This window comes from Bombina bombina, chromosome 6, assembly GCF_027579735.1.
Source record: "Bombina bombina isolate aBomBom1 chromosome 6, aBomBom1.pri, whole genome shotgun sequence".
NCBI classification, from domain to species: Eukaryota; Metazoa; Chordata; class Amphibia; order Anura; family Bombinatoridae; genus Bombina; species Bombina bombina.
This window is the reverse complement of record NC_069504.1, coordinates 260305425-260317286: the sequence shown is the minus strand read 5'-3', so window position 1 is coordinate 260317286 and position 11862 is coordinate 260305425. Positions and strand designations below refer to the sequence as shown.

Below are 11862 nucleotides of genomic sequence, written 5' to 3'. Positions count from 1 at the left end.
GCGATCCTCAGACAACAGCACAGCACACTGACTACCGCTTCACTAACAGAAGGACTAGCTCACACCATACAAGGAAGCGTCTCACTATGCCACACATTTCAAAATTCGCCATGTTGCTTATGGGCAAATGTTATGAGGCGATGCTTAATATAGAATTCCGCTGCTTATAAAGTGCATAATATGCTGTCAATTACATATAATATGCCTTTATGAAGTCGAAGCCACGTTTTTATATTAATTTTATGGATTAAAGAGATGGGCGTCAGCCCATTCTCTAGTGCTTTCTACCCCAGCCCCTTAACCGTTTGTTCGTCACTTCCTGTGCCGGTGGTTGTGAGGTAGCGTGTTCGGTCCTCATTGTACCCGCAACATAATCATGGTGAGAGGTTGTCTGTTGTTTGTATGGACGTCTGTAGAATGCGGGGCTCCTTGTGATTTTCTACCTACATAAGAGGCGGCAGTGCCGCATTAGCTGCCTGCACGTGAGGCATGAGGCGCTGGGCCGCAAGTCGCATGCAGCCTACCATGGCAGTGCTAGTAATAGTTTTTAGCTTGTAAAAGAGAACGCCAGCGGTGATAGATTATCTAGTGATAACGTTAAATGCCTCACCAGAATGTCTACCATTCACTCTGAAGTGTGAGCTCCTGCCTTAGCAGCGTGCCAATCAATCATGTATGGTGGTAGTCTTCGCTATTGAATTATAATTACGGCATTTTTACAAGATGGTTATTAGAAAATGCTGCAGCACATTGCGTAGAGATTTGTGGCAGCCTCGGGACACAAGCACTAAGATTGCACTATAACGTTTAATAATGTGAAATACAACTTTGCACTATGCTTCTATTTATTCTGCCCCTTTTCCATCACTGTAACTGTGCACAGGACATGAGGACAGGCATCACAAGCCAATCCGTGCTACAATTTTGCCCTATCGTGGATCAGATAAGGGACTGCAAAATAATATTCTACTAATTACAAGGTGTTTACTGTCCCTGTAATATGTATTGTTTTGTTTTAGCTACCTGGCCATTGTCCCTGCAACTTGACACATGACAGTGCCTTTCTGGACAAAAGGGGCAGGCAGCCTGTCTTGCAAAGGCTTTACTGGAGTCAGAATGCACAGAGTAATGGGACTTAAAGGGACAGAGAATCTGATTTAAAACAACTTACCATTTTACTTGTATTTAAATTGTTTTATTCTCTTGATACCCTTTGTTAAAAAAGGTTACCTAGGTATACTCACAAGCTCCTGATTGGTGGCTGCACATATATGCCTCATGTTATTGGCTTATCTAATGCATTTAGCTAGCTCCCAGTAGTGCAGTGTTTCTTCTTCAAACAAAAACACCAATAGAACTAAGCTATTTAGATAATAGAAGTAAATTGGAAAGTTGTTTTACCCTTTCACTACTGGGACTTTCAGAGAAGAACTTGCCCAAAATACCGGATCATTTTTAGCATTTTTCCTATCCCTCCATTCAAACAGAAATAAAGTCTTTTTTTTTTTTTTTTTTTTTAAATTTACCTGTCAAAAAAAGGTTCTCATAAATACATCTACAATATGGGCTTTAATTATATGAAACCATAATACTACTGCTGAAGTGAATACAACATTTCACGAAGATAAATAGGATTTCTACTTTACCAATGTAATCTTTCAGTTTGAGATTTATTTGTGAACCTTGCATTTTTATGACTGAATAGGGCATGAAACAGCTGATTAAAATTCTTTTTTTAGCAGGAGCAGTCACAATTTAATTCACAGCACCCATTTTATTGAATGCCATTTTTTTATATATATTTGCAGGCTTCTCTCTCTTTAGCACCCATGAATATTTTCAGAGCTGGAGCTGATGAAGAAAGGGCAGAGACAGCTCGCCTGGTAAGTTGGTGTCTGTTTAGATATTGTCTTTTTATTTATAGTAATTTAGTTCATGACTTCCATACATTGTGTAGAATGGGACATTGCTAAAACACGTAGTTAACATATTTTTTTGTAATTGTAAAGATATTATAACTTGGGTATAAAAATGAGGAATGCTATGTTCAAGAGCTTACTTTATAATCTTTGTTTTGTGGGAAATCCAAAATGCCTTTCACTTATAACTGCAAATAACCGCTTTTTAACTTGGTTTGTGTGTGTTATACATAGATCTCTCTATTGATATCCATATATAACTATAGAAAGTTTTTTTTATTGTTGTCTAACAACCTGTTTGGTCCAAGATACTTGACTTGTGTTTTTAATTTTTGGCACTTATTAGTGTAAAATGTTGTTTTTGTTTTAGTCATCCTTCGTTGGTGCCATTGCAATTGGAGACTTGGTTAAAAGCACTTTAGGACCTAAGGGCATGGTAAGCATTTAACTAATTGTAGTGCTGGATATCTAGATATTTTGCAAACATTAAAGGGATAGGAAAGTCAAAATTAAACCTGCATGATTCAGATAGAGCATGTCTTTTTAGGACACTTTTAAATTTGCTTCTATTTTCAAATGTGCTTCGTTCTTTTAGTATCCCTTGTTAAAAAAATGAATACGCACATATCATACACTAGTGGGAGCTGCTGCTAATTGGTGCCTGCTCACATTTGTCTCTTGTGATTGGCTAAATAGATATTTTCAACTTCCTGTCAGTAGTGCAATGCTGTCCCTTCAGCAATGGATAACAAGAGAATTAAGAAAATTTGAGAATACAATTAAATTGGAAATTTGTTTAAAATTGTATGTTCTATCTGAATCATAAAAGAAAATCTTGGGGGTTACTATCTCATTAATTATGTCAAATTTTAACTGATTTTATGTGAACCCGAGTACTTTCATTTTTACCAAAAAAAACCTTGTCCCTGGCATATTTATAGCCACAATATATATAAACTGTCTGTGATTTCCTAACAGTGGTAGGATGCACTTAGGTTTATTCTACATTAGTCTCACTCCTAAGTAGTAACTGATTGGTCTGTTTATAAAACACTTGTTGCAAATAGTGAATACCTCCAATGTATTTTATTTGTACCCCTTTAGAATTATGTGTTTGACAAACAATATAATTGGGTAAATAATGTGAATTAAACTAAAACATCTGCTTTTCCTGTGATTAACCTCTACAAATCACACAGTTTGCACTGCTGCCAGAGAGGCTGGAGTGCATTCTGCAGGCTTGAGAACCCTCTCTTGTAACATGCCACACAAGGATTGCTTTATTAGTGCTGGAAATCCTTTTATATTGGTGCCTAACTGGCCCCAGTAAAGGAGATATGATAAACATATTTGCATTTGATTATATGTATTCACTGTTTAGGACAAGATCCTTCTGAGTGGCGGAAGAGATAGCAGTGTTACTGTGACAAACGATGGCGCAACTATTCTGAAATCTATTGGTATTGACAACCCTGCTGCCCAGGTTTTAGTTGGTAAGGTTTTTGGAATTTCTTGAGCTACAGAAATAAAGTTAGTTTGTTCTGTGTTTTTTTTAGTTTTTTTTTCCTCTCCATTATTTATATATATTTGTTTTATATTATTAGACATGTCGAAAGTTCAGGATGATGAAGTAGGTGATGGCACAACATCGGTGACAGTCTTGGCAGCGGAGTTGCTTAGAGTAAGAAAACTCAGATCTCTGATTGTTTTGTCTGTTTCTATGGAACATAAATACTGTAAATGCAATTCGGGGAACTTCTACTCAAGCACATAAAAGTGATGATAAATCCTAGCGTTTGTGAAACGCTAGGATTTACCATTGGAACAAATAAAGGGGACTTTAAGTCATGAGGTATAAAATACTTCATGTTAAAGTTTTTTTTTTTTTATTTGTTTTAAAGAATTTGCCGCACTGAGCTGCTCAGACAGCTCACAGGAGAATGCAATTTTACAAAATGCGATTTTGCTGTGAGGTGTGAGCACTTTGCTTTTTTCAACCCATTTTTTTTTCTCCAAAATTAGCTATATATATATATTTATAATTTATATTTATTTTTAGTAGAAACCCAAAGTATTGATCTAGGTTCATTTTGGTATATTTCATGCCACCATTTCACCGCCAAATGTGATCAAATAAAAAAAAAAAAATGTTCACTTTTTCACAATTTTAGGTTTCTCACTGAAATTATTTACAAACAGTGCAATCATGGCACAAGTGGTTGTAAATTATTTTCTAGGAACCACTTTGTTCAGAAATAGCAGATATATATGGCGTTGGCATTGCTTTTTGGTAATTAGAAGGCTGCAAAATGCTGCTGCGCACCACACGTGTATTATGCCCAGCAGTTAAGGGGTTAATTAGGTAACTTGTAGGGTTAATTTTAGCTTTAGTGTAGAGATCAGCCTCCCACCTGACACATCCCACCCCCTGACCCCCCTCAAACAGCTCCCTTCCCTCCCCCACAGTTGTCACCGCAATCTTAAGTACTGGCAGAAAGTCGTATGTATGATTGCAGCACTCAAAATTAACTTATTCTTGATCTAATGTGTCTCACGGAGCAAAGGAACGAGACGGAACGATTTGGGTGAGACTGGATGTCGGAGGCGTGGGCCCGTTATCGGTTATGCCTCAAGGAAATGCTTTTAATACCCGGACTTTGCTGCTTGAAGTTATAACAACTAGACTAGAATAAGGTTGTATGTCTTGTTGCACTGTATTTGCCGCTCTTGATTAACAAGCCTTTAACTAATGAATCCTTATATTTGGAAAAGCTGATTTTGGAGGACGCTTTTACCTCAGTCTTGTCAGCTTTCTTTAAGGTCACGGTACAATCTAGCAGTAGTGATCGTTACGGCTTCACTTTTCTCAGAGGAGATATTTACAAAGAAAAGAAGCCTGTCTATCTAGGACTTTGCTCTGAGAACTTTCTTTGCCTTATTGATTTAAAGTTTTTTGCTAAGTGTTGAAATATCCAATGTATGTGTTTAATAGCACCAGTATTTTATCTGTGGTTTTTCACCTACTGCCAGAACCGGTTATATTTGATTTTGGCTATCCACTGCAGTGGCATATAATGGTGGAGCATTAGTATGCACTACCTTATTCGTATAATATGTTGTTAAAGCAATAAATTCATTGCATGTTGATTGGACCAGTGTGTGTTTGTGTTTCATTGTTTGATACAGATCAAGAATAAGTTCATTTTGAGTGCTGCAATCCCCTACTTTATTCACAGTATCTCATATAGCTCTACTGTGTCTACATATTTTTTCCTCTCTTAAAAAATATTTGAATTTATATCATAATAAGGGGTCTGCACCAGGCCTAGGATTAGCCTTAGCGATCTAGGTTTATTTATATATATCAGACATTATACCTTGGTTTTCAAAGGTTTCTGAATGTTTTTCTCCCAGTTGTAAATATTTATAAAAATAAAATATATATATATATATATATATATATATATATATATATATATATATATATATATATATATATATATATATATATATATATATATATATATATATATATCTCTATATATATATATATATATATATATATATATATCTCTATCTTTCATGTAATTAACAAGAGTCCATGAGCTAGTGACGTATGGGATATACATTCCTACCAGGAGGGGCAAAGTTTCCCAAACCTTAAAATGCCTATAAATACACCCCTCACCACACCCACAAATCAGTTTTACAAACTTTGCCTCCAAGGGAGGTGGTGAAGTAAGTTTGTGCTAGATTCTACGTTGATATGCGCTCCGCAGCAAGTTGGAGCCCGGTTTTCCTCTCAGCGTGCAGTGAATGTCAGAGGGATGTGAAGAGAGTATTGCCTATTGAATGCAGTGATCTCCTTCTACGGGGTCTATTTCATAAGGTTCTCTGTTATCGGTCGTAGAGATTCATCTCTTACCTCCCTTTTCAGATCGACGATATACTCTTATATTTACCATTTCCTCTACTGATTCTCGTTTCAGTACTGGTTTGGCTTTCTACAAACATGTAGATGAGTGTCCTGGGGTAAGTAAGTCTTATTTTCTGTGACACTCTAAGCTATGGTTGGGCACTTTATTTATAAAGTTCTAAATATATGTATTCAAACATTTATTTGCCTTGACTCAGAATGTTCAACTTTCCTTATTTCCAGACAGTCAGTTTCATATTTGGGATTATGCTTTCAATTATCATATTTTTTCTTACCTCAAAAATTTGACTTTTTTCCCTGTGGGCTGTTAGGCTCGCGGGGGCTGAAAATGCTTAATTTTATTGCGTCATTCTTGGCGCGGACTTTTTTGGCGCAAAAATTCTTTTCCGTTTCCGGCGTCATACGTGTCGCCGGAAGTTGCGTCATTTTTGACGTTATTTTGCGCCAAAAATGTCGGCGTTCCGGATGTGGCGTCATTTTTGGCGCCAAAAGCATTTAGGCGCCAAATAATGTGGGCGTCTTATTTGGCGCCAAAAAATATGGGCGTCGCTTTTGTCTCCACATTATTTCAGTCTCATTTTTCATTTGCTTCTGGTTGCTAGAAGCTTGATGTTTGGCATTTTTTTCCCATTCCTGAAACTGTCTTATAAGGAATTTGATCTATTTTGCTTTATATGTTGTTTTTTCTCTTACATATTGCAAGATGTCTCACGTTGCATCTGAGCCAGAAGATACTACAGGAAAACCACTGCCTGCTGGATCTACCAAAGCTAAGTGTATCTGCTGTAAACTTTTGGTAGCTATTCCTCCAGCTGTTGTTTGTAATAATTGTCATGACAAACTTGTTAAAGCAGATAATATTTCCTTTAGTGATGTACCATTGCCTGTTGCAGTTCCCTCAACATCTAAGGTGCAGAATGTTCCTGATAACATAAGAGATTTTGTTTCTGAATCCATAAAGAAGGCTTTGTCTGTTATTTCTCCTTCTAGTAAACGTAAAAAGTCTTTTAAATCTTCTCTCTCTACAGATGAATTTTTAAATGAACACCATCATTCTGATTCTTTGGACTCTTCTGGTTCAGAGGATTCTATCTCAGAGATTGATGCTGATAAATCTTCATATTTATTTAAGATGGAATTTATTCGCTCTTTACTTAAAGAAGTACTAATTGCTTTAGAAATAGAGGATTCTAGTCCTCTTGATACTAATTCTATACGTTTGGATAAGGTTTTTAAAGCTCCTGCGGTTATTCCAGAAGTCTTTCCTGTTCCTAATGCTATTTCTGCAGTAATTGCTAAGGAATGGGATAAATTGGGTAATTCATTTACTCCTTCTAAACGTTTTAAGCAATTATATCCTGTTCCGCTTGACAGGTTAGAATTTTGGGACAAAATCCCTAAAGTTGATGGGGCTATTTCTACCCTTGCTAAACGTACTACCATTCCTACGTCAGATGGTACCTCGTTTAAGGATCCTTTAGATAGAAAAATTGAATCTTTTCTAAGAAAAGCTTATCTATGTTCAGGTAATCTTCTTAGACCTGCTATATCATTGGCTGATGTTGCTGCAGCTTCAACTTTTTGGTTGGAAACTCTAGCGCAACAAGTAACAAATCGTGATTCTCATGATATTATTATTCTTCTCCAGCATGCTAATAATTTCATCTGTGATGCCATTTTTGATATTATTAGAGTTGATGTTAGATTTATGTCTCTGGCTATCTTAGCCAGAAGAGCTTTATGGCTTAAGACCTGGAATGCTGATATGGCTTCTAAATCAACTCTACTTTCCATTTCTTTCCAGGGAAACAAATTATTTGGTTCTCAGTTGGATTCTATTATTTCAACTGTTACTGGTGGGAAAGGAACTTTTTTACCACAGGATAAAAAGTCTAAAGGTAAAAACAGGGCTAACAATCGTTTTCGTTCCTTTCGTTTCAACAAAGAACAAAAGCCTGATCCTTCGTCCTCAGGAGCAGTTTCAGTTTGGAAACCATCTCCAGTCTGGAATAAATCCAAGCCTGCTAGAAAGGCAAAGCCTGCTTCTAAGTTCACATGAAGGTACGGCCCTCATTCCAGTTCAGCTGGTAGGGGGCAGGTTACGTTTTTTCAAAGAAATTTGGATCAATTCTGTTCACAATCTTTGGATTCAGAACATTGTTTCAGAAGGGTACAGAATTGGTTTCAAGATGAGACCTCCTGCAAAGAGATTTTTTCTTTCCCATGTCCCAGTAAATCCAGTGAAAGCTCAAGCATTTCTGAATTGTGTTTCAGATCTAGAGTTGGCTGGAGTAATTATGCCAGTTCCAGTTCCGGAACAGGGGATGGGGTTTTATTCAAATCTCTTCATTGTACCAAAGAAGGAGAATTCCTTCAGACCAGTTCTGGATCTAAAATTATTGAATCGTTATGTAAGGATACCAACGTTCAAGATGGTAACTGTAAGGACTATATTGCCTTTTGTTCAGCAAGGGAATTATATGTCCACAATAGATTTACAGGATGCATATCTGCATATTCCGATTCATCCAGATCATTATCAGTTCCTGAGATTCTCTTTTCTAGACAAGCATTACCAATTTGTGGCTCTACCTTTTGGCCTTGCTACAGCTCCAAGAATTTTCACAAAGATTCTCGGTGCCCTTCTGTCTGTAATCAGAGAACAGGGTATTGTGGTATTTCCTTATTTGGACGATATCTTGGTACTTGCTCAGTCTTTACATTTAGCAGAGTCTCATACGAATCGACTTGTGTTGTTTCTTCAAGATCATGGTTGGAGGATCAATTTACCAAAAAGTTCTTTGATTCCTCAAACAAGGGTAACCTTTCTGGGTTTCCAGATAGATTCAGTGTCCATGACTCTGTCTTTAACAGACAAGAGACGTCTAAAATTGATTTCAGCCTGTCGAAACCTTCAGTCTCAATCATTCCCTTCGGTAGCCTTATGCATGGAAATTCTAGGTCTTATGACTGCTGCATCGGACGCGATCCCCTTTGCTCGTTTTCACATGCGACCTCTTCAGCTCTGTATGCTGAACCAATGGTGCAGGGATTACACGAAGATATATCAATTAATATCTTTAAAACCGATTGTTCGGCACTCTCTAACGTGGTGGACAGATCACCTTCGTTTAATTCAGGGGGCTTCTTTTGTTCTTCCGACCTGGACTGTAATTTCAACAGATGCAAGTCTCACAGGTTGGGGAGCTGTGTGGGGATCTCTGACGGCACAAGGAGTTTGGGAATCTCAGGAGGTGAGATTACCGATCAATATCTTGGAACTCCGTGCAGTTTTCAGAGCTCTTCAGTTTTGGCCTCTTCTGAAGAGAGAATCGTTCATTTGTTTTCAGACAGACAATGTCACCACTGTGGCATACATCAATCATCAAGGAGGGACTCACAGTCCTCTGGCTATGAAAGAAGTATCTCGAATTTTGGTTTGGGCGGAATCCAGCTCCTGTCTAATCTCTGCGGTTCATATCCCAGGTGTAGACAATTGGGAAGCGGATTATCTCAGTCGCCAAACGTTGCATCCGGGCGAATGGTCTCTTCACCCAGAGGTATTTCTTCAGATTGTTCAAATGTGGGGGCTCCCAGAGATAGATCTGATGGCCTCTCATCTAAACAAGAAACTTCCCAGGTATCTGTCCAGATCCCGGGATCCTCAGGCGGAGGCAGTGGATGCATTATCACTTCCTTGGAAGTATCATCCTGCCTATATCTTTCCGCCTCTAGTTCTTCTTCCAAGAGTAATCTCCAAGATTCTGAGGGAATGCTCGTTTGTTCTGCTAATAGCTCCGGCATGGCCTCACAGGTTTTGGTATGCGGATCTTGTCCGGATGGCATCTTGCCAACCATGGACTCTTCCGTTAAGACCAGACCTTCTGTCACAAGGTCCTTTTTTTCCATCCGGATCTGAAATCCTTAAATTTAAAGGTATGGAGATTGAACGCTTGATTCTTGGTCATAGAGGTTTCTCTGACTCCGTGATTAATACTATGTTACAGGCTCGTAAATCTGTATCTCGAGAGATATATTATAGAGTCTGGAAGACTTATATTTCTTGGTGTCTTTCTCATCATTTTTCTTGGCATTCTTTTAGAATACCGAGAATTTTACAGTTTCTTCAGGATGGTTTAGATAAGGGTTTGTCCGCAAGTTCTTTGAAAGGACAAATCTCCGCTCTTTCTGTTCTTTTTCACAGAAAGATTGCTATTCTTCCTGATATTCATTGTTTTGTACAAGCTTTGGTTCGTATAAAACCTGTCATTAAGTCAATTTCTCCTCCTTGGAGTTTGAATTTGGTTCTGGGAGCTCTTCAAGCTCCTCCGTTTGAACCTATGCATTCATTGGACATTAAATTACTTTCTTGGAAAGTTTTGTTCCTTTTGGCCATCTCTTCTGCTAGAAGAGTTTCTGAATTATCTGCTCTTTCGTGTGAGTCTCCTTTTCTGATTTTTCATCAGGATAAGGCGGTGTTGCGAACTTCTTTTGAATTTTTACCTAAAGTTGTGAATTCCAACAACATTAGTAGAGAAATTGTGGTTCCTTCATTATGTCCTAATCCTAAGAATTCTAAGGAGAAATCATTGCATTCTTTGGATGTTGTTAGAGCTTTGAAATATTATGTTGAAGCTACGAAATCTTTCCGTAAGACTTCTAGTCTATTTGTTATCTTTTCCGGTTCTAGGAAAGGCCAGAAAGCTTCTGCCATTTCTTTGGCATCTTGGTTGAAATCTTTAATTCATCTTGCCTATGTTGAGTCGGGTAAAATTCCGCCTCAGAGAATTACAGCTCATTCTACTAGGTCAGTATCTACTTCCTGGGCGTTTAGGAATGAAGCTTCGGTTGACCAGATCTGCAAAGCAGCAACTTGGTCCTCTTTGCATACTTTTACTCAATTCTACCATTTTGATGTATTTTCTTCTTCTGAAGCAGTTTTTGGTAGAAAAGTTCTTCAGGCAGCGGTTTCAGTTTGAATCTTCTGCTTATGTTTTTTGTTAAACTTTATTTTGGGTGTGGATTATTTTCAGCAGGAATTGGCTGTCTTTATTTTATCCCTCCCTCTCTAGTGACTCTTGTGTGGAAAGATCCACATCTTGGGTAGTCATTATCCCATACGTCACTAGCTCATGGACTCTTGTTAATTACATGAAAGAAAACATAATTTATGTAAGAACTTACCTGATAAATTCATTTCTTTCATATTAACAAGAGTCCATGAGGCCCACCCTTTTTTGTGGTGGTTATGATTTTTTTGTATAAAGCACAATTATTCCAATTCCTTATTTTATATGCTTCGCACTTTTTTTCTTATCACCCCACTTCTTGGCTATTCGTTAAACTGATTTGTGGGTGTGGTGAGGGGTGTATTTATAGGCATTTTAAGGTTTGGGAAACTTTGCCCCTCCTGGTAGGAATGTATATCCCATACGTCACTAGCTCATGGACTCTTGTTAATATGAAAGAAATGAATTTATCAGGTAAGTTCTTACATAAATTATGTTATATATATATATATATATATATATATATATATATATATATATATATATATATATATATATATATATATATATATATATATATATATATATATATATATATATATATATGTGTATTTGTAGGATTATCCCGGCCCCAACCTCTCTGATCTCCCCCCCCCCCCCCCCCAAATAGCTCTCTCAGCTTCCCCCCTCGACCTAATGGCCGCCATCTTAGGTACCCAGTTTACTAAAATATGTGCCTTTTTAGTAAATATACTAAACATCCAATTTTCTGTAGTGTAGCTGCCCCTCCCCGATCCCTTTACAAACACATTTTTCTCCCTTCTCCCTGACACAGGATCCGGATCTAGCCCCAGCGATGGGCCGCCCACCCATCTCCGATGCAGAGAGGGCCACAGAGTGGCTTTCTCTGCATCAGATGCTTAAAAAATGTTATTGCAGGATGCCTCAATATAGAGGCATCACTGAAATAACATGAAAGCAGCTGGAAGCGATCACC

At 37.7% G+C, this 11862-nt stretch overlaps 1 protein-coding gene across 1 annotated transcript in view; it reads left to right on the top strand.

Moving 5' to 3' along the window:
* The first annotated feature begins 238 nt into the window (after positions 1 to 238).
* The window catches only part of CCT2 (chaperonin containing TCP1 subunit 2), a 50367-nt gene continuing 38743 nt past the window's right edge, over positions 239 to 11862 (top strand). The window contains exons 1-5 of the mRNA XM_053716807.1: positions 239 to 379; positions 1809 to 1883; positions 2290 to 2355; positions 3301 to 3412; positions 3524 to 3600. Of these exons, the coding sequence (XP_053572782.1) occupies positions 377 to 379; positions 1809 to 1883; positions 2290 to 2355; positions 3301 to 3412; positions 3524 to 3600 (333 nt within the window). The 5' untranslated portion in view covers positions 239 to 376. The remainder of the gene's footprint in view (positions 380 to 1808; positions 1884 to 2289; positions 2356 to 3300; positions 3413 to 3523; positions 3601 to 11862) is intronic.